Source organism: Lygodium microphyllum, chromosome 17, assembly GCF_053477565.2.
Source record: "Lygodium microphyllum isolate KBCC chromosome 17, Lygodium_microphyllum_v1.1.10, whole genome shotgun sequence".
In the NCBI taxonomy this organism is placed as follows: domain Eukaryota; kingdom Viridiplantae; phylum Streptophyta; class Polypodiopsida; order Schizaeales; family Lygodiaceae; genus Lygodium; species Lygodium microphyllum.
In genome coordinates, this window is record NC_141151.1 from 14,329,396 (window position 1) to 14,352,933 (window position 23,538).

Here is a 23,538-nt window from a genome sequence, read left to right on the forward strand (position 1 = left end):
CTACATGTATCTACACTAATAGTCAAAGCACATTGGCAATTGCATGAAATCCTATATTTCCTGCACAAACAAAGCACATTGAGGTGCCTCATCACTATGTCAAAGAGAGACTCCATGCAAGGGAGATTGATTTAGTCAATACACAAAACAACATAGCAAACATATTCACCAAGTCTCTATCCAAAGAAAAGTTAGAAGGATTTTTAAAGCTTTAGACTTACTTCCATTTGGGGACTGATCTGCAACACCCTTGTTTCGTTCACATCATTCACTCCAAGGGAGGTCTGTTAAATACACCTTGTATTTTCCTCTTAGTCATTTTGTAACCAGCCTTCCTTCCGTGGATGGGTGGTAAAACCATGATTACAACTTAATTATAGCAGCAAACAATAAATACAAATCTGATAATACAAATTTACCTACTGATCTTGGACAATGCACACCCGATTGGCCCCAAAATTGGTGCCCCTTGTTAAGAAGACTGCTAGGGTTTGCACTGAGGACATACAAAATGTATGACCACGACAGAAACACAAAGATACAGACACAAACACAGAGGGCAAAACGCAAACCCTAAACGCAAAACTCAAAACTCAAACCCTAAACGCAAAACTCAAAACTCAAACACAAACAGAAGAAAAGAGAGAGAGAACACAACTCTGAAGTGAATGAATGCTGTAAATGAATGTAAGAGTGTACATTGTGCTCAAGGGCAGAGCAATGTTGGAGTGTGACGTCCACCGAAGAGCGATCCCAAGTCTGTGACCACCAGTCGGAGTATAGGAGTCCTGAATAGTGAACGGCAGCAGGCTGGTCACAAAAACGCAGCAGTCTGGAGGCTGGAAACTGGTAAACGCAGCAGTGTACCACCGATCGGGGGCTGAAAACTGTGCACAGTCTGCTGTAAACAGCAGGCTGAAACAGTGTCTGAGAGTGTCAAGGCCTGCAATGCTGAAAACGCAGGCTGGCTAACCCTCAAGATGATGGGCAGCAGGCTGAACAACAATCTGGGACAGTTTGGAGCAGTCGCCAGCGGCTGAGAGCTGTCGCCTACAGCAATGGACGGACTGAAGATGATATGGCTGCAGTCGATGATGGCTGGACAGCAGATGGAGGCGGGCTACAGGCTGGAAACTCGGCGCCAACAGCAACAGAGGGTGTGTGGGCTGGTGTAACCTGCAAAACAAGGATGATTACTGAATGGGGGCAGCTTGTCTATTTATAGATGTGGAAGAGCACCCCAAAAATTAGGGTTTCCACTGAACTCTCTCGAACCGCTCCATGTTTTAGGGTTTTACTCTTAAAGAGTATTTTTAGTGTGTTTTGGGGCTATTTAAGAGGCTAATCAGCAAATAATACATATTTTAGCTCAACACCCCTCTCAGGCCCAAAACTGATCCGAAAGGTTAGGCCAGTCATTGTGATGTTGATGTACCCCAAGGCATCCCACCCAAAGCAGCCAAGGCATCGGACAAAGGGTGCACATCGGCTGCCCAGTGGCCTACCAAGACTACAGAGGCAATGGTTATCTTACCAAGGGAATCCAAGTAGTCACCCCAGAGAGGACAGGGCATCGAATAAAGGGTGCACGTCGGCTGCCCAATGGCCTACCAAGCCCTACAAAGGCGGATGGAACTACATGAAACTTTTGTGTGTGTGTGTGTGTTTTTTTTTTAAATAAGTGTGGTAAATTTTATGGGATGCAGCCGATTGAGGAATAGTGACCCAGAAGACGAAAGTAGGGAGGATACACCCAACACATCACAAAACAGTACAAGCTAACCCATCCACTCATGGTGTCGATGACAAGGAAAAGTAGGTGATGAGGTATCCACGTGATGAAGAAGGATAGTGGTGTGGTAACAACAGCCGCCGGTGAAAACAGCTTAGGATCCGCTCAAGTGGTGCTCTGCACAATGAGATGCAAAGTATGCTACATGCTGAAAAATGCTCATGCAACAGGTGCCACTTGGTCAGTGTCTCTCATGGGAAAATTGTTCACTTGCCCAAGTGCCCTAGTACAAAGATGATGAAATCATGCAATGCAAAGGGTAAGGTACAACAGGGGGGAAAAGCCGATGTCGAAGACAAAGTGCTGAAGCCTGTAGAATACCAAGAAGGGTAGGAACCCCTCTCAACCTGGATGTAGATGCCGAAGAAGGAAGAGGAGCCTGATGTCGGTCTTTGTGTGGTGCCGAGAACCATAAGAAATGAAAAGGAGGAGAAAGCATCCCAGCCGAAAGAGCTAAGTAGAAGTCACCACCACGATAGCATCAAGAGAGATGCTGCACAATCCGCCTCGGGAGGGGAAACCTCCATGCCGGTAGAAAAGCAAAACTCCAAGGATGATAAAACCGTGAAGGAACGGCGCGCATCCCAAGTCTCCAGCCTAGATAGGACTGGGCAAACCTACATATTAGCCCTACACTGAAAATAAAACCTGCAAAGGAGATCAAAGTCTGCAATCACAAAGGTCAGTAGTGAGATGATCCAAAAACAAAACAAAACTAAAATGAAAAGCTAACTAAAGGAACAAGTGCAAAGCTGCAAATGTATATGTGTGTGTGAGTAAATGCAGCGGAATACTTAAAATGTAGAGACAAAAAATCCTATGGGCCCGACTCTAAGAGTGCGAAAAATAAATGCTAGACTGACCTAGGCTATCCGAAAGGACCTAGAGACATGCTAGTCTAAGAAGGTGGCCACCATCGCGTACGTCCAGTAGCAGGACTCTACCAAGGGAATGCCTGACGAGGTGGGGAGAAAGGTGAGATAGATGCATGAAGTGCAACGGGATCGGAACCTGCAAACCAATCAACCAATCCTTCAGGAGTAGAGAAGGATGGCCGCTGAGGTTGTCTGGGTGCCACATGTCCAACAGTCGCTATGGGGGCTGGAAGAGCAGATAGGGCAGCAGCGGAAGCGTAGCCCCACTGGACTGTGAAGTCGCAGCGGTCTGCTGAGGCTTTTTAGGTGGAAGACCTTGAGCCTTGGAGCGACACTCCTCGTCCACATGGCCTGCTCTTTAGCAGTGTGTGCGAAACCAATTTTTCTTAGGGAGTTGCTGCCAAATAAGTCTTGATTCTTTGGTTCCATCGGAGAAAGATGAGTCACCCTTTGATTGGCTTGCCTTCGCATCTAGCGAGTTCTTGCCACTAGTGGTTTTCCCTCCCGAAGAAGAAGCAACCAACCCCCTGTGATCTGAATAAGGCTGTGATGAAGATTTCTTGTGGACTTGATCATGCAGCCTTGTGTAACGCAAAAACTGGCACTCAAACTCGTAGAAGGTTTAACAATCGAGGTTGGGAGATGATGTGTTGAATGAAATCGAAGTATTTTGCGGACAACTTATTCAAGAAGAATGTAACCTGATCATCATCTGACTTTGGAGAGCCAGTAGTGGTGAACTCGGCAAGTAACCGCCTATAGTCAGCCAGCTTGACTTTCAGATCATCCCCTTCCTTAAGAGAGAACTCTTGAAGCTCAAAGTCGAGATTAATGCGCCGAGTACAATTGCGAGCCGCATAGCGGTCGAGAAGGTGACTCCAACGCTCTGACGCGAGCGGGAAGTGCTGCAACTAAGAGTGAAACTCAGGAAGCAATCCCTGCATCAACTCAACATTGGCTGTGCATTGCGGACTCTCCATTGACAGATGTAGTCAGGGTGAGCTAGTCAAGGGTCCGACATAGGCTCTAGACCAATGACGAGGTCCCAAAGACCCTGAGACTCAAGCACTTGTTGCATGAAATTCGACCAAGTAGTAAAATTAGACCCAATAAAACGTGTCTTATCGATGAAGGCATTCTTGGCCGTTGCAACAGGAGTGGTAGTACTCTCTACAAATACATAATCGTCCTCTCCAATACATAATCGCAGCAATACATAATCGCCCTCTGCAAAGTGCAAAGCACACCTATGACGATCAGCTACTCTCTTTTGCTTATCCTGTGATTGTTGAAGCACATAAAACCTTGTGATAAGCTGCATCCATGCTTTCCACATAGCGATCAGCCTCAAAAATCTTATCTTTTGTGTGCAAAATAGGGGGTATTTTCTTACCACCTCAAGAGGAGCCTTACTAGTGAAACTATGCACTATGTTGTTGTATACAAACTCAACCAACGGCAAATATTGTTCCCACTATACTTTGTGGTCTGATACATAGCACTTCAAAAGATCTAACACTGTGGAATTTGCCTCCTCAGATTGACCATCAACTTGTGGATGGAAAAATGAAGAGAATTTCAACATTGTGCCCATGTTCTGAAACAATCCTTTCCAAAACAAACATGTCATCCATGGGTCACGATCAGTAATGATCGACTCTGACATACCATGAGCTGTCTAAATAAAGGCTCTAATCAACCGCTATACTTAAAAACACATGCTGCATAAAAAGGCGTGCCATATAATCAACCTTTATCTTTTTCCTCACTAGAATGAAGTGGGCCTAGCTTACTAAACCTGCATATGATAGTCCATATCCCATCATTCCCTGTAGGTGTGCGTGGAAGCTCAAAGATAAAGTCCATAGCAATGCTCTGCCAAGGCCTATCAGGAATAGGCAAGGGCTGCAATAAACCCGGCATCTTTTGCCTATCATACATAACTTTCTAGCATACTATGCATGTCCTGACAAATTGCTCAACATCATGCCTCAAAGCTAGCCAATAAAAGAAGTGCCCAACTACCTTAACTATGGCATCAATACCCCTATGACCCGCATAAGGAGCATGACTCTCAGTCATCACCTTGGCCCTCAACTGCTTTGTGACACATAGTTGTCCATGCATCACTTTTCCCACTCTTTCTCTGCGATCTGTTCCTCTTTCCGGCCCGTATTTCCACATTTGCCATGGATTTCAGCCTTATTTTCAAATTTACCCCTTTTCTCAGCCTTAGCCTCTTTGACATGTGACTTGGCATCATCATCGTGGAAGCCTACATCCTTTCCACACAGCAATGTGTCGGCTGTAGTAGCAGTTTCTATAAGCTGAAACATGTTGGAAACAGTGGACTTAATGTAAAAATCCCAAATACCCTTTGGCAAACCACAAATATACTTCTCCACCTGCTCATGGAGGGGTACTATGCGATAAGAAGTAACTGGCAGCAATGCATCCCAAAACTTCTTATTATACTGATCCAAGTTCTTGCAGTCTTTGGAATTCAACTAATTCCAAGCTGTCATAATGTCTACTTCAAAGGTACTTGTCAACCAATTTGAAGCAAACATTTGCTTGAATTGGACCCAAGTGGTAGGTGACTTCCCTTGAATAAGAAGTATAGACCACCACTACAATGCATTTCCCTTCAAAAATGTGGCTGCCTTACATATCTTACATGCCTCTATGAAGTTGCCTCCAAAATAGGCTGCATCAAACTCTTGAATAAAAACAAGTACTTTCAGCCTATCTTGTGCACCACTGAAAGGCTCAAACTTCATGCTTTGGCCACCTTCATCATAGTCCTTCGGCGGACCTATAGGAGTCAAATTATCATAAATGGGCTGCTGCAAAGACGGTTCATTGGCTGTATTTGCATAAAAACCAGTACTATCTGAAGCACCAACATGACCAGCACCAAATCCTTGTGCTCCAATAGTCTCTAGGGATGCCGATACATATCCATATGGCCCGCTTTGTGCCGATACATATCCATACCGCCATACATGGGATTAGGCATTCCACTTGCATTACCCGAATACATTGGGTGTTGTGAGCCATGCATTGGCTACTACATACCATAGGCATTTGTGCCATACATTCCCATATGCAGTGTCGGTCCAATCATAGCATGAAAAATGGTACCACCACCAAAGTATCCTTGTTGTCCCATGCTTGCATGTGCATAATTGCCTTGTTGCCCATGTTCCCATGGATTGGCACTACCAAGTTGGCCATGCATTTGCACTTGTTGCCCCACGGATACCAACTGTTTGTGCTCATCAGGCATTTTGGGCTCTTCTAAAGAAGGCTTAGGCATTTCCTTGTATTTATTGTTTGCTGCTGTAATAAAGTTGTAATCAGGGATTTACTACCCATCCACGGAAGGAAGGCTGGTTACAGGGTTCCATTGTCGAGATGGGTGGTAAATCCTTGATCACAACTTAATTACAGCAGCAAACAATAAATGCAAATCTAATAATACAAATTTACCTACTGATCTTGGACAATGCACACCCCATTTGGCCCCAAAATTGGCGCCCCTTTTGGTATTTATTTAGCTTTATTGAAGAAGAAGTTGATTTACAATGGGATTCTCCCGATTCCCTTCGCAATCCAAACTCCCCTTGCAGTCCAAAGTGACCAGCAAGTCTTCAATCTATTTTGCCCCTTGATTCGGGCACTTAATTGGCCTTCACTCACTTCATAGACGATGAAAATGCCCCAAATTCAATGGCTGGCTAGTCCTCCACCTGAATTTAGCTGAAATTCACCTTCAGCCCTGAAAAATCCAAGTCTTGGAGCTTCCAATTTCCCCTGAAAAATCCAAGTCTTGGAACTTCCAATTTCTGGCACGCTTCTTGAGGCTGTTGCTAAATCCTAATTTCTGCTGTAAATTAGGGTTTACAACAAAGAAATTTGCAATTTCTCAGCCTCCAAGGATCCAAATGCTGAGATCTTCGAAGCAAGGCTGTGAAATGGCTAGGAGATGAGAGAGAAAGTTGTAGAGAGAGAAAATTCAGAGTTTTGTCGTGAAAAATGACTGAAAATCAGTCAAATGCAGCTGTTGCTCTGCCACAACAGCATTAAATGCTGTCGCCTACAGCTGAGACATCCAAATTAGCTGTCACCTTGTACTTGGATGCAATCACCCAGCTATGGAGGGTCCAAAACTGCAATCGCCTCCTCAAAACTCACTCGTGGCTGGCTGCAATGGCTGAAAATAGGCTGGCCATGGCTGCTCACAGCTCTCCCACATTTGCTATAGCAAGAATGATCTCGTTTTTCCTCTTCTTCAACCTTTTATCAGCCTATATGGGCAAGTTTGCCAAGTGGCAGCCTTCCCCAACATTATCCATCATTAAATATTAATTTTCAGTCTTTAATTACTGAAAATTAATCTAATAATTATTTCGATGCCCAAAAAAATAATCTGACTGGCCAATAATTAAATTGGCTAAGCATCTTCCACTGCCGAGTCTCTTTGTGCCATCTTTGACCATTAGATTGACGTTACGTACCACTAAATGTCACATCTCTAGTGTCACCAACTGACACTTATTGCTAAATGAATGACCTAAGCCAACAATTGATATCAAATACCTCCAAGTACCTGTGCAACATAACTTATAGCAACTTTTGCCTTTGACATCCCGTGATTTCCTCGGATCCCAGGCTCGTAAATTTACTCTAACCCAGTTGCACCTCACATGTGCAACATTTACTTAATCATGTGATTAAAAATTAATCCACATGTTAAGTCAGGTTTCAAAAATACATATCCTCATGACACATTCTAGTGTGAATGTACCTTATCCACATGCACTTTTTACTCTCTTGCGTGAGAGGGGGTTTTCCTCATGTGAACACTGTTCAATGTGTAGGTCTATATAACCTTAAGGTTGTACCATGTACTTTCATTCTTGTGATTCATTATTGTGAAGGTACTGTTGCACGCTCTCAGTGTGTCTATTCTCACTCTCTACTCCACTTCATGTCTATTGAGTTATACATTCAATCCAACTATCTCTTCTTACTCAAAGGAGATCGAAGCTTGAAGCCGTAGCTTGGAGATTGGGGAGAGCTTGGCCATTAGAGGATCAAGGCTTTGAGCCATTGACAAGTGAATTTGGAGATCATTGGAGGCTGTCCTTGGATCATGAGCCGACTAAATCTTCCCATCACCTTGACTAGAATGAAGGGATCAACAAATTTGTAAGTTTACAAACTCTCTCTTGAGGTTCTAGCTTGATATGTAGCTTGCTAGCCATCATAGCTACGTAGGAGGACGTTGCTGTAGCTAAGATGAATTACAACATATCGGAAGCTGAGTTCCAAGCATTGCAACATGACCTATTTGAGCCGAGGCATGAGGTTTCTACCAAAAGGGAATTTGTGGATCCCTTTGCTCAAACTTTATGCTTTGTTGACAAATGAGAAGTTTGAGGAACATGATAAGTTGGAGAAAGTAAGTTTTCAAACTTCTATACATTTTCATGCAACAAAGTTTTACGTTGGGGTGCATTGGGTCTCGATGAGGTTGTCGATCAAATATTGGGAAAAAGTGAAGCCTGTAGGACTCTAGTCCAAAGTGTGGTATCTTAGATCAAATTCCTAGCAAGCTTCATCAAGACCTAATGCACCCCATGGTTTGGATGAGGAGCATCCTAAGTGAGACATAGAAAACCCATTTGAGTGTTCAGAGTGCTTGAGATGATAGGAGATCCATCCATGTCTCATTATGTTGAACCTTGGATTTAACAGTGTCATGTGAATCCTGACATCCAACAAAGTAGCTTGTCCATGTGCTTTGGTGTAGTGATATGCTGCAAAGAGACCCAAACTTGATGGTTCTTTGCATCTTCCAAAGCATAGAACATATGAGCTGCAGCAATTTCTCGAAGACTTCTATGTTAAAGGGAGAAAAAAACAAAAAACAGGATGTCATTCTGATCATTACCCATACATGCAAAGGCCAGCCCTAAGACTTCCAGTACATATCTTTTATGAATGAGGGAGGACATCCAATCCAGAAATGTGCTTGAGCAATATCCACTCCAATGGGGCAGCCTAAGTGTCAAGTAACCACACCCTACCAAGCCAAAGCATGCAGGTGTGTCTCTACAATTAATGAGACTGAACTTCTATGCATTGATGTAGAGACCCAAGGCTACACCAAACTGCCCCCATATTGCCCTTGCTCAGTCCGAATTAGATTTCTCAACCTTGAAAAACATGAATGAATTATCTGCAAGAGATTGTCCAAGGAAAGATTGGTCCCCCTAGGAAGATTCAAACCAACGAGTGTATAAGCCTATGGTAAGATTTTTCTAAAGCCTATTTACGAGTGCTTTGGAAAGAATTTTATACCATGACCCCATGACTGAAATAGGCCTCCACTGCTTCAAAGCTTGAGGAGTAGGGACTTTGGCAAGAATCTAAGCATTTCAAGCTTCCAATCAAGCGACATTCAACCTGTTATTGACATTTGCTAACACCGCATAGCTTAGCAGTCAGGACAAGACAACCTCCACCTTGTCCTTAGTAAAATCAACATCCAAAGAAGCTGCACATTTCTTACTTGTAAGCCCCTCCCCCCCAAACCCCCTTTCACCACCTGCCTCTATCCCTGGCCCTTGCCCCACTTTCATCCTCCCTCATTTTCTCTCAACACATTGGGACTTCGAAACACTGACAAAATGCCTAAACTTGGGAGGGAGGGCAGTCATGGGTATAAGTGTAGAAATAACCTGTCAGCTTACAAAAGTGGCATGTTATGTCAAGTCTTCTCTTTCATCAGGACTGCAACAATTTTAAGAGCATTGGGAGGCGCATAGAACTAAAGATGGCATTACCTGTGAGGCCTTGCTGCCATTTGCCTTAATCTTATGAAACTCATGTGTTCTGTCGTGAATTTTGGCGAGAAGCTGCTGGTTTTGAATCGATAATTGATCAAAATCAACACCGTGAAGTATATCTGCTAGATCTTTCTTTGATGTAAGTTGGCGTTCTGCATCAGTTAACTGAGTTTGCAAAAGATTGTTTTTTTCTTGGAGCTTTGCAATCGTCACATGCTTTGCCTTCAACTTGTCTTGGATGTAACTGAAAAAAAATCAATTGTAAAGCATTGGAAATGTTGATTGCAAGAGAAGACAAACTTCAGGGTTTTATTAACTTAACAGCATTATTATGACTGCCTTAAAGAACAGCAAAGTCTATCACGTGACCATTCCATTCAATCCTGAACACACTGCATGAATCTCCTGTTTCTCCCAATTACTCTGATTGAAATCAAGCTCATGATTCATCAAGGATTTTGCCAGGATTGGAAACATAGAGCACCTCTACTTCAAACATCGGCACGGCAAGCTTGGATTAGGAAGGACAATCATTGCCAAACCCTAGACAAGATCCTGCTGCTAAGTTTATGCAGTAAAAGTAACAAACCGACCTTTCTGAACACATGGCTGGCCTCTCGCAGCAGTTACCCCTCAATCTGTGATAAACCTGCACTCGTTACGCACTCAACATGGCACAGAAAGGTAACACGATATGAGCTCAAGGTATACTCTTGTATTATTCAATCCAAAAAGCAGAACAACATAGACACATCCCAGGACTACACCCTCGTGACGCCGCACATAAGAGGGTTCACCACTGGGCATAGGGAATCACACATAGAGTGGAAACAAGGCAGGGCTTTGAGTCACTACTACTCCCTATATAGGTGCAATCGGTAGCAACGGCATGGTATAGCTACAAAGCCCTTACACTCACCCCCGCTTACTGGATTGCTGACCTCAGCAATCTAAGGGTAGCGTTTGTTATTTGACTCATCCGGGGTCTTAACGCAGCTTTTCCTATCAAGTTGGTCAGTGACTGCCGGTCTAAGGGACCGCGGGGTCTTAACACAGCCTATGCTACCAGACTGGCCAGTGTCTGCCGCACTAGGACGTTGGGGATTTTTATTTGATGGAGTTATTTTTTGATAATTGCTACCATGCGGGTCCACCCTCGACTCGATTACATTTGAGGAGTAGGGTCACGTGTGGGGTCTATGCTTGAGAACCGCATTATTTGTTGAAGTACTGGAAAGGCTCAAGGGTTGTTGGAAGGAGCCCGGGGGTTCTCCTCGAGCCAAAGGGCGAAGGCATCCTTTTCGCGTTCGCGGGCCTCCGCTTCTGAGATCCAAGTGGCCTCCTTGAGTGGACGCCCACGCCACTTAGTGAGGTATTCGGGGAAGCCTCTTTGTTCCCGGCATCGGAGAAATGCTTCTACTTCGAAGGGACCGTTGGAATGGAGCATTGGTACGCGCCGTCCCCATTGGTTGTCGGGATAGAACCTACGCAGAAGACGAGCATGAAATGCATTATGAACACAAACACTGTCTGGCAGGTCCAGCTTGTAGGTGACTTCGTTCAGCACTTGAGTGATTCGATAGGGTCCATAGTAATGGTGATTGAACTTGGAGGTCATGTTTTTGGGAAGTGACATATTCTTAGAGCTCACTAGGACCATGTCTCCTTTGGCGAATAGTACAGCCTTTCTCTTTTTGTTTGCTTGCTCTGTCATGGTGATCTTGCTCTACTCTAGGCTTTGCTTAGCTGTTGCATTGCGGTCTCTCCATTTCTTCAAGAATTCTTCCGCATCTTGATCTTCCGCTTTGGCCGCTCCGGATGCTAAGGCCAATGGTGTAATGACTTATTTTCCTGTTGCTAACTCGAAGGGGGTGTACCCGGTTGCCGAATGTATGGAGCTATTATAGTGGAATTCCAAAACATCAAGGTACAATGCCCAATCTTTCTGGTCCACTCGGGCATAGCTTCAGAGATAATCTTTGATGCCTTGGTTGACTCGTTCTCTCTGTCCATCTGTCTCTGGGTGGAAGGATGATGAGAATCTCAATTGTGTTTCCAGAGTCTTGAAAAGTTCCTTCCACATGTCGCTCATGAATCTTCCATCTCTATCTGATACAATAGCCAGCGGTAAGCCATGAAGTTTGAATACATGTGTGAAGAAGAGGCGTGCTACCTCCTTGGCATTCAGTGGTGGTTTGGCTGGGATGAAGTGAGCCTGTTTGGAAAGATAGTCCACCACTACAAAGATGATTGTGTACCCATGGGACTCAGGTAGTTCCACAATGAAGTCCATGCTGATGACGTCCCAAGGGCAGTTGGATGCCGGTAATGGCTGTAGTAGACCTGCTGGTCTTGATCGTGGTGCTTTGACCATTTGGTAAGTGGGGCAAGTTTTGATGTAGTCTATTACTTCTTCCTTCATGTTTGGCCAGAAGAACTGCTTCCTAAGGGCCTCCAGGTTTTGCTTTGCCCTTTGTGGCCTCCAATCTTGCCATCATGTATCTCATGCAGTATGAGTTTCTTCAACTCCACATTGTTGAGGATATACAATCTCTTGCCTAGAAAGAGGATACCTTCCTCTAAGGTGTACATTCCATGTGGGGTCGTCTCTGCTTCCACATCTTTGATTATCTTGTGCATTTCTTGGTCTTGCTCTAGGGCCTCTTTGACGAGTTCTATGAAGTTGCTGCTGACTACACTGACAGCTTTTAGGTCAGCTTTCCAGCTCAATGCATCTGCTATCTTGTTAGTGGAGCCGGGCTTGTGTTTAATCTCCAGGTCGAATTCGGCTAGGAAGTCTAGCCAGCGGGCTTGCTTTGCCTATAACTTGGGCTGAGATTGGAAGTATTTGAGGGAGATATTGTCGGTGAAGACGACTGTATGCTTGTCTTGAACATAATGCTTCCATTTTCTAAGGCAGTGTATGACTGCCAACATTTCCTTCTCATGCGTGCTCCACCTTGTTTCAGCACCGATGAACTTCTTTGACTCATAAGCAATGGGGTGACCCTCCTGTACCAGGACACCTCCTATGCCGTAGTCGGATGCATCTGTGGAAATTTCAAAGGGTTTGGTAAAGTTTGGCACCTTTAGGACGGGAGTTTAGCTCATGCACTTCTTCATCTGCTCAAAGGCTTCCTGTTGCGCGTTCCCCCATGTAAAAGGGTAATCTTCCTTGGTGAGGTGGGAGAGGGGGGCAGTGATGAGGCTGTAATCTTTCATAAATCTTCGGCAAAACACTGTGAAGCCGAGGAACTCCCACACTTCTCTTACATTCTTGAGTACAGGCCATCTTTGGACGGCTTCCACCTTCTTAGGATCCACTTTGATTCCATCTACTCCTACAATAAAGCCTAAGAACTCCAACTCTTTCACTGCAAACTCACATTTTTCCGGCTTGGCATATAACTGATGCTGCCACAGTTTCTCAAAAACTCGGCGTAGGTGCTGCTTATGTTCTTCTAATGTTTTGCTGTAGACTAGGAGGTCATCTATGTAGATAATGACAAAGATATCTATCTCCGGTCTAAAGACTCCATCCATGAGGCCATAAAATGTGCCTGGCCCATTGCTTAGGCCAAATCCTAGTACTAACCACTCAAAACTACCATATCGGGTGCGGAATGCTGTTTTGGGGATATCTTCTTCGGCTATGCGGATTTGGTGGTATCCTGATCTAAGATCAATACGGCTAAAGTACTTGGCCCCGTGTAACCTATCTAAGAGATCTTCCACTAGGGGCATGGGGTATTTGTTTTTTATGGTGATTTTGTTAAGGGCCCTATAATCTACACAGAGTCTGAGTCCTCCATCCTTCTTCTTTACAAATAACACTAGGGCACCAAAGGGGGATTTGCTAGGGCGGATGAATCCTTGTTCTTCTAGTTCATGCAGTTGCTTCTTCAGTCCATTAGTTCAGTGTGATTCATGCGATAGGGAGCTCGGGCTGGTGGGGCAGACCCTGGGATTAGCTCAATTTTGTGGTCTACATCTCGCCTAGGTGGTAGACCTTTGGGTAGCTCGGCTGGCATCACATCTTTGAACTCTTCCAGTATTTCTGCCACCTCTATTTTCTTGTTCTGTTGTCTGGGTTTCTTGCCACTTTCTTCTTCTTCAATCGGTCGGATCATACATAGATAGACCATATCTCCTTGTTTGACTGATTTTTCGACCTGCTTGGCACTGCAAGTCATGATACGTGGCCTGATAACGGTCCCCTGGACCGGTGCACTTTGGGTCTGGCCCTTTGGTTGGGTTGTAGTTTGTTTCATTGTTTGGCATGATACTCCTGGCTTATTCTCCTTCATTTGCACTTTGATTGGGGTCCTGCCAGGCAGTTGCATTCTTTCACATGGTACTCTGACGCCTTCTCCTTGCATATCTAGTATCATTTCATTTACACCTTTACCAAACATTGCAATGACATACTTGTCATAGAATTCCAATCCCATTATCACTTCAAAATCATCCATGGGGATTACTAAGAAGTTGAGTTTCGCCTTCCACTTGTCGCATGCTACTTGGACTGCAAAGACTTGTTTCACCTCCTTGGCTTCTCCTTGTGCGAATGTCACTGTTAATCCTTCTGGGGCCTTCGACAGTTTTAATCCATGTTTTGCTGCGCACCTTGGTGTCATGAAGTTGTGTGTTGCTCCTGTGTCCACCATGATAGGTTGGTTACCCTCGCCCACTCGGCCTTTAATGTATAGATGGTGGACTGCTGCTACTCTGGCTACCATGCATTGGGGTCGGGCGCTAACTGACCCTACCCTTGGGTGGTCCATGCTTTCTTCACTCCCATTAGGGATTTCCTGGATTCGCGGTGGTTGTAGTTCTTCTCCTCCATATGCACTAGTTGCATTCACCCTTGATCCACTTGACGAAGCTGTATCTTCTATTGGGCATCTGTTTTGGTAGTGTGGACCCCCGCATTTGAAGCATCTGATTCCGACGGACGGACCTGGGGGTCTCCACCATGACGTGTTTGATCCTGCCGGCCCATACGATGTACTAGGGGTTGGCCTATAGTGATTGTTTCCCCATCTCCCTGCTGCTCCTCTTGGTACTAAGGTGGTTTGTGATACGGCCATGGTGGTAGTGGTGTTTTGGCTCCTTGTATTTGTGAATGCCCCTCTGGGAGCATTGGGCCTCTGGTTCCATGAGTTATTGTTGTTGAAGGTGTTGTTGAAGTAGTTGTTGAACCTGTTTTGATTCCCTTGTGCTGTTCTTCTGCCTTCCAGGTCCACCAGTCGTTCGGCCATTCTCATGGCTTCTGCTAAGCTTGTTGGCTCCTATCTCTCCACATCTCTTCTAGCCCATTCTTGCATCCCAAACAAAAATCCATGTAGCTTAGTATCTGTATCCATGTTTGGTAGCTGCAGCATGATCTGCCTATATTTACTGACATATTCTTTCATCTTTCCCTGTGTTTGCTTGAGGTTCCTCCATTCATCTCTCACTTTGAATTTCTCCAGCTTTGGAATAAAGTAGTCCTTCAGTTCTTCCTGGAGTTCTTCCCACGAACAGATTGTGTGGCCCTGCTCTTGTTCTAGCAGGTACCAACTGGCAGCGTCCTCCTCCAAGTAAATGGTTGCCACCTCCGCCTAGGAGTCTTCGGTAATTCGTGAATACTTTAAGTACCTGTCCACCTCTGCGATCCATTTCTTCAGAACCAAACCATCTCTCTCTCCCTTGTACTTGGCGGGTTGGGGCATCTTGAATTTTCCATAGTCATCTTCTGAACTACTGCTATCTTCCTCTTCTTTGCGATGGTGCTTCTTCTCCTTCTTCTTGTCTTTCTTTTTGCTTCCTAATTCTACTACTTTGTCCTTCTCCTTCCTTATATCTTGCGCCCTCCTAGATGTCTCCTCTCTACCCGTTCTATCCATCTCCTCTTGCATTCGATATCTTTTCTCCTCTTCTTCTTGTTGAATCACCCATTCTCTATAGCCCTGCTCTACTTCTAGTTTTTTCCTCCTTTCTTCCTCCTCTTCTTTCATCTGCATGTTCCTCCATATTGATTCTAGCATGCCTGACATACCATCTAACTGTCTTTCTAGTCCGGCCACCTTCTCCTCTTGGGCCACTCTCCATTCTTGCCCCCTACTCTTCTTCCTCTCCTCCAGTGTTGGGAGGGTGACGTTCTCCCTTTCGTCCTCCATGTAGTTGGTGGTGGTGTCGACGCGGGGAAGCAGCGTTTCACCTGTGGTAGTGTGGGTCGTGCCGCGGGGAAGCCGCGTCACGTCTTCAGACGGTGGGATGTCGAAGTTGGGGCGTCACGCCGGGGCGACGCGTCGGGGGGCGTCGCAACGTGGGGCGACGCGACGCGGGGCGTCGCGCTGTGGGTCGTTACGACTTCGCTCTCTTCGGGGCACTGGATCTTTCCTCCTGCTTCCGTGAGCACTCCTTCACTCCGAGCAAGAGTTGCTCTGATACCAAGTGTGATAAACCTGCACTCGTTCCGCACTCAACACGGCATAGAAAGGTAACACGATATGAGCTCAAGGTATACTCTTGTATTATTCAATCCAAAAAGCGGGACAACATAGACACATCCCAGGACTACACCCTCGTGACGCCGCACATAAGAGGGTTCACCACTGAGCATAGGGAATCACACGTAGAGTGGAAACAAGGCAGGGCTTTGAGTCACTACTACTCCCTATATAGGTGCAATCGGTAGCAACGGCATGGTATAGCTACAAAGCCCTTACACAATCTGCCACTGCAAATGATATAGATTATGCTTTAATTATCAGAACATACAATGCTCTAGAGCATAGCAAAAGCAGCTCCTCCTATGACGACTATGTATGCATGGGATTGAGGAGCATTTCACATTTTCATAGGAAGCATATTGGGTGTATGTCTGTATGTTAAATCATAGCAAAAGAAAACCCCATCCTACCATTAGAATTATGCCCCGGAATGTCACTTTCACACATTTGACCCTGCGGGACCAAAATTTTCATCTGGTATGATGAATGTTTTTTGCACAGAAGACAGGAAACAGTTTTGGACTTCCATATGACAGCCTGTGTTAGTTGGATAAATGGATTGTCAGCAGAACCTCTGTGTAGAGTCTTTGGAGTACATTGATTTAGTCAACATATTGGAAAAGATTTAAAAAACTTGGAGAGAGGAATTTTGGACAAATAATTGGCTATGAAGCCAATATCATCTCCAAAATTGATCGGTTCTGTGTGGATGATTAGGCCAGTGAAAGAGGAGGCTTAGTTGGTGTTGTTCGAGGTAACACACTCTTGAAACACTCCCCAATTAAGCTAGTATTGGTTAGGATCCCCAAGCACATCCACCATGAGAATGAAGCTTAGATCAGCCATTGCCAAGTTCCTTTGCGCACTGTCAAAAGGCATTGAAGACAGAAGATGACCATTTTCTTCCCAGAGGACCTGGGCCATCCCAGCAGCTGCTGCTCAGTATGGTTTCAAATATTACATTTCTTAATCCATTTTCATAATTTTTGGAGGAGGCTTGAGGGAAGCTTTAGGCCAACAAAGATGCAAGAGATGAGAAAATAGTGAAAAGAAGAAGATAAAATCAACCTTCACAACTCTCCATCATAATCTAGGGTTTCTACTTTTTAACGACCCCCCATTTTTGTGCAAGGTCCTCCAAGATGCCAAGAGGATATCAATATGCACCAGTTATTTGGAACGGGCAGATTAGTGACAAAGATGGCTTCAAGCTTGGCGAGCGTACGTACATTAAATGGGAAACTTGCAAGGCTGGCCATGCCCACTTCATTAGAGTTTGGAGGGTCACCTACTATTTGCTATCTAGGCAGCTCTTACAAAGAGGCAAGTGAGGGCTCAGACAGGAGATTGATTCTTCTTGTTTCAAAGGAGCACCTTGCCCCACCCTATTGGCTTCCCTTGCAGACACCCTAAAAAGAATTGCAATTATCAATTAACTATGCATGATCCTTGATAAACAATTGATATATTTGATTTGCAGATGCTCGCAATAAGATCAATTGATTGTTGAAATTTCAATCCTGCCATGAGAGTTTGATCTCCAGGAAAGGGAAGGGTGACCAAACAGACAAAGAATCAGAAATGATTGATCGCGTTACCCTCTAGGCACATGAAAGTTCCTCCGCATGGAATGGAATGACCACAAAGTTGTGTTTGAGGGCTCCAGTGCATCGATGATAGAAACTAGGCCAAAGTCTAGCCATCCTATTCAAGTTGGGCCAAGCTTCTTGTTTGCATCCCAAGGCAAAATTCCAGAAGTAGCGAGCATTTCAGCTGACAAGGAATTGGCTGACAGTCCATTTTCTGGGGGACACCAAGCGGACCTCTTAAGGACCACTTGCCACAAGAGAAGACAAGATGAGCAACAGTGGGAGGAAGCGTGTGATACTACTGCCATTCCACTAAATGTTCACCTGGTGATTCTTATATTGAATAATGTTTTGTAGTTTTAAGGTTTAGTGGGATCGAGTTTCAATAATTTTTGTGCTTCCTACATCCAAGACTCCTACTACCAAGTCATGCCTTACTTGAGAGAGGGCACAAAAGGATGTTTGATCCTGTGAGACAGATTATGAGAGACTGACAGAAATGGAGGTACTGACATATGCTCAAGTTTCAATTTATTTTTATTTAAACATCATGCACATATTTGTGCTGATTTATCAGATGTCCCTTAGCTTGTAAAAGTAGAATAAGAATACAGAAATTTTCACCTCAAGATTCTGTCAGTGCTGGCATACTTTGAGTGCCTGAATTCTGCCTCAAACATAACCTCTCTCTGAAAACTGTTTTTTTCTTTTCTGATCTCTCCAATGCTCAGTTCTGTCTCTTCAATCACTGCTCGGATATCATCTAAGATGTGCTCACTCTCATCACGATACTGAGCAATTTGCCTTTTGACAGCTGCACATTCATCCTCCACAATCTCACTTTTCTCCTCTAGACTTAGAGGAAGTAGTAGTTCTGGGGGTGATGATGGACGAGCCTTGGATGATCCACGGTGACTACTGCGACGTAAACTCCCTAGCCGAGAATCCCTACCAACACTTTCAGCACGATCTTCCGTAGGCATTCTTAAGCTAGACCGACTTGTTCTCCGTGCCTCAGATCCATCTTCCGTCTCTCTGATGTCTTCCTCCAATGCCTCTAATTGCAAATGCAAATTCTCACTTCCTTTGCGTGTGATCAAGCGCTGTAAAAACCTTGTCTTTGTAAGAAATGGCCCGTAAATTTTCAACTACACAATGTTCTAGGATCTTGACATGCACACTTCTCGATTAGTAACTATTCTCACCAAACCAAAAAGAAAAAAGATTATGAATTAGGCACCTCTGAAGTAATGTTTGAAATCATAGATCTTTTGAACCACCGCTTAAGCATGGAATGCACCTTCAAAGTCATCCATTATAGGTGTATGTATTGCTGTAAACACTACAATAATGTGGACACTTCAAGAATTTCTTTTCTTGGTAAACGCTGCAATAATGTAGGCACTTCAAGAATTTCATTTTTTCAAAGACAACAAAAATAACACCTCAGAAGAAAACCTCCTAAGGTAAAACACAAAGTCCCAAAAAGCATCGTAAGGGGCTGCTAAGCACATCATATAGTGATTGAGTGAGTAACCAAGGTCCAATCCAGTGGCCTATTATGCTCTGAACCATGTATGGTGCTGGAAGAAACTATCAAAGTCCCATGTCTACATAAAAGGATCTCTCCTCCTTATCCCTTCAAAGTCATGCTGCAGCCTCTCCCATCTCTCGCGGAGAGTATGAATAATCTCTATCTAAATCCTAGAAAGAGTCTCTGCAAAGGAGACATCCTAAAGACCAATACATGACCAGACTCACAATCCAAATGAGCCAAGCAATCATGCTAGCAATCAACTCCCATCTATGACAGTACCCTGAGTCCATTGTGTTTGCGAGTAGTCAAGTGTGTGAATCATGCTCAAGTGCTGGCCAAAACTAAGAAATGAGTGTCTCCTCTGAAAACCCTCTCATCCACGTGCTAGGCCTTTGTCTGTGACCCAAGCTACTTCCACCAAGTAGCTACCATCACCTCAATTGTATGAAAGAACATTGTAAGGGCTCTCCTCCAAACCTTCTAAGCTCTAGGAAAATCCCATTAATAGTGCATGTGGGTCTCCTCTAACTCTCCACATCGCGCAAATGCTACAGGTGCCCTACCATAACGGAGCCAAGTACAACTGCCATACTCCTATGGGCTACAACCCACGTGAAGAGAGAGATATCATTGGCTTGAAGCTATATCCAATCTCCTCCAAGAATCTAGAAAGAAAGGTGTTGAGACGCTCTATCTTTGGTACTCTAAGTGGTTTGTTGACTCCAGTATGATCCTCCTCATCCAAATTCTCCTCCTCCTCAACCTGGTGGTGTAGCCAAAGAAGGCTATGTCACAAGGTCTATCAAGAAATGGGTCTCTCCAAACCCACTCTCCTACATTCCAATGTAATCTTTGTGGGCACCTCCTTTGGTAGGCCCAATGTCTCCATCCCTCCATCAAGCAAGTAGCTGAGTCACAGTCAATACCATCCATCTCCTATCACAATCTTACCACTACTCTAATTCTCTACCAAGAGCAACCTATGAACTCTGCTAAATCCAAGTCCTCTCTCTAAAATTTGCTATCATCCTCCACCGTGAAGGTGAAAATGTTGTCTCTATGGTTGCAATTATCCCCAATAAAATTGTTTCCTTTGGAAAAGAGACCTATCTAGGCTTGAGAGGTGCAATGTTTCTATCCTCCAAACAAGGGTATCTCCCTTCGCCACTATTCTACCATAACTCTTAATGCCTCTAAGGACCTGTGGTCCCTATCTCTAGATCTTGTGGTAAATCTTGAAAAGCAAACCACTCTCCCATTGAAAAGGCAACCTGGATGGAGAATCTTCCCTAACAAAAGATGGGTCCTCTACCTAAGGGTATGGTTAGACTCTAGTCTTAAGTGATGATTGACTAGAAACCTCATCTTCTCTTCAACTATGGTCGGTGCTAATTGATGAAGTCCATATGAAACAAATCTCTAGGCTATGATGATAGTGACTGCAAACATAATCTCAAACATCCTCCTTGAATATTTGGTCCTGATCTCTTAAAAGAGGTAGTGGATGCCAAGCTATTATAGTCCTCTTAATTGTAGACGTAATAGACTATAATTAGCAATAGCTTCTTCCACCACTCCTCACCTAGGAAAGGATCCCTAGATAAGGGCCTCAACCAATAAGGCTTTGCTCTAGCTATCTTAGTCAATGATCCCACCTGGCTCTCAATCTAGGCTAGACGATAACATTCCAAGCCACCTTGGCCCTAGCTAGGCTCCTATCTCCTTTTGATCAAATAACATTCCTAATGAGACACTCCCTACTAAAGAAAGTCTTGCAATGCGCCAAATAAGGAGCTTTTGCCTAGTTGAACCCCACCTAACATTGGAGATACCTCATCATGGTCCCTTAAGGGACCCAAATGAAGTCCACACTAGGTCTTTAAAGTTTAGTTTAGCTGTCTAGTGTCACACATCTAAAAATTGTAGGACCCATGCCAATTGATGAGAGCACTAAAAGTAATGTTGAAAATCTCTTGGTTGCATGCAAATCTTGAAGTTGCTCTCATCCCCATCGGCGTCATGCCATATGCCGATTCCACATCAAGGAGCTCATCAAACTTGGGTATGGGCAACCTCACCCTTCGAATGCTTTGTCAAGAAGGAGCCATAGCTTCTACTACAAATAAGAACCAAGAAGGGGGTGAGCGAACATCCCTACCTCAATGATCTCTGAATGATCAACCTGTCGTAACTAATCGTCATTTTTGGACCTTGAGGATTATGGGGATGGTAGCTTCTTTCTGTCCCATGCCCCCTTCCATGTGACTGTATATTCACAAGTGACAACAGTCTCTTCCCAAGCCCCCCCTCCATCCCATTTTGTGTCACTTATGACTCAACTCCCCTATCCCCACTAACAAGGACCTTGCTACATGCTAAAGGATAGAGGGTTGTGACTCCTCTAATACATTGCATTAAGAATCTCATCCTTAGCTAGTGCCCTGCAAGAACTGCCAATCTACCCAAGTCTCAATCATACGTTTTCTCAAAATGGAGAAGCACATTAAGATCTTGATTCTTGAAACGGGCATGAGAAATAAATTCTCAAAAAGTGAAGATGATGCTGCTCTCCCAAATAAAACTTATCTGGGTGAGGTGGAGGATCTTATAAGCAATTCTAAGCAAAGTGATTGATCCCCATTGTGCAATCTCCAATCGCGTTTCACTACCCTTTGGGAATGAGATGAATTGATCCCTCAAATAGCCTCTCTCGCATGTCCCCTAACGCCATGACTTCTTCAAAAGTTACAATAAGTCATGTGATCATAACATCCCAATAGCTCAAGGAAAAAAGTCATGTCCAATCTATCATCCCCTATGCACTTGCCCAAGGGCAAGGTCATCAATGCCTTTGGAAGCTCCTCCTCTATGAAAGTAGACATCAAATGTCTACTTATCCTATTAGTGACTCATGATACTCTTTCAAAGCATCTCTCTCTCATAACCAAGGGTTTGATCATGGATCCATAGCGACTCAAACCTTCTAGGGGGCCTTTGCTATGGATCCATCACCTCTTCTGAGTCTCCACAATCATTTACTAGAGTGTCTTGATCCCATAGTAAAAACAAATTCTCTATTAACTTAATCTCTAGTCTAAGTCCAAAAAGGGAGGTCTTGCGTGAAATTCCAATCTAGTTTTCTTCATCACATTTTATCTCTCCTCTTGTAACTTGCTGTCAGAAGTGGAGCAGCGGTGAAAGCATAAACATGTGCTGAAATAAACTGCTGAAACACAAGACAAAAAGAAAAAAGAAAGAACACGATACAGATGAGAACTCAGATGTATGCACGGGAAATGGAATCCATATATCTGAATACGATACAGTCGCATACAACAGTGAGTCACTGGCTGCGTGGGCACTGGCACTGGCTCCTCTCTCCACAGAGTCTGCAAATGGTGAAGATGAAGTGACTGACTGAGGAGGAGCCACTGAGTATAAATAGGCTGAAAAAGTGGGGAGCAATAATGCTGGTCGGACAGCATTAATGCTGGCCGACTGATGCATAAAAATGCCCCAATGGCATAAAATGCCACACCAGAAAAATACCTAAAATACCTAATAAAAATGCCCAGCCCAGATCAAGCTCAGACTCACACATGAGCTGACAAATACTCTGCTAACACCCTCTCTCAGATCATGAGTGATCTGATACAATACAATAGTACAATGAAAAGGGATCAAAAACTATATAACATAGAACCACCAAGTAGAACCATGGATACCCAAGGAGTGGGTGATCAAGCCACCACCAAGGTGTCTCGGAGAGAACCTGATGTCGATGTCGATCGTACCAGACACTTGAAAATAGAGAAGATCATAGCATGTCTCTGTGTCCATCACCAATGTCTCGCAGTAGCATACAAGACCATCCTGTCAAAAATGCCTCTGAACATAGGTGACCATGAATTCCCTGCCTTTGGCCAGACCGCCAAAGTGTCCCCTCATGTGAGCTCCAGACGAAAGCCTCCCGCTCTCTGTCAGATAACCAGCTCATCATGAACCTGGATGTCAATCCCAGCTCCAGGATTTGATTCCGCCAGACTGAAGTCGATGCGTCAGGGATGTCCCTCTCTGGAACCTGTGCACCTGTATAAAAATATAGATGAGGCGCGGCTGCCCCATCTGAACACCCGCTCACACTCCCTCTCTGGCACAAGAGAGTCGTGAGGGATGACCTCATCACCACCACTAGAAAGTACCCGAGGAAGGGGCCACCAAGCCCTTCCCGCGATCCGAAGAAGAGAATCCCTTCCGCGCCTTGGACTTCACCTTGGTCGGAGGATCGAAGTCGGAGTCTGATGAAGGAGAGAACTCATCGGTAGAGTCAGCATCCCGCTTCGTCTTCTGCTCCTTCTTCCTGGAAGCCGCTAACTTCTTGCAGTCCTTCC

At 44.5% G+C, this 23,538-nt stretch overlaps 1 protein-coding gene across 2 annotated transcripts in view; it reads right to left on the bottom strand.

The window, feature by feature from the left end:
• Positions 1-23,538, bottom strand: part of LOC148021588 (uncharacterized) — a 106,382-nt gene that overhangs the window by 53,678 nt on the left and 29,166 nt on the right. For both annotated transcript variants that reach the window (XM_087697028.1, XM_087697029.1), the window contains exons 2-3: positions 18,235-18,713; positions 9,522-9,768 (exon numbers count right to left, since the gene is read on the bottom strand). In XM_087697028.1, coding sequence (XP_087553154.1) covers positions 9,522-9,768; positions 18,235-18,713 — 726 coding nt within the window. The remainder of the gene's footprint in view (positions 1-9,521; positions 9,769-18,234; positions 18,714-23,538) is intronic.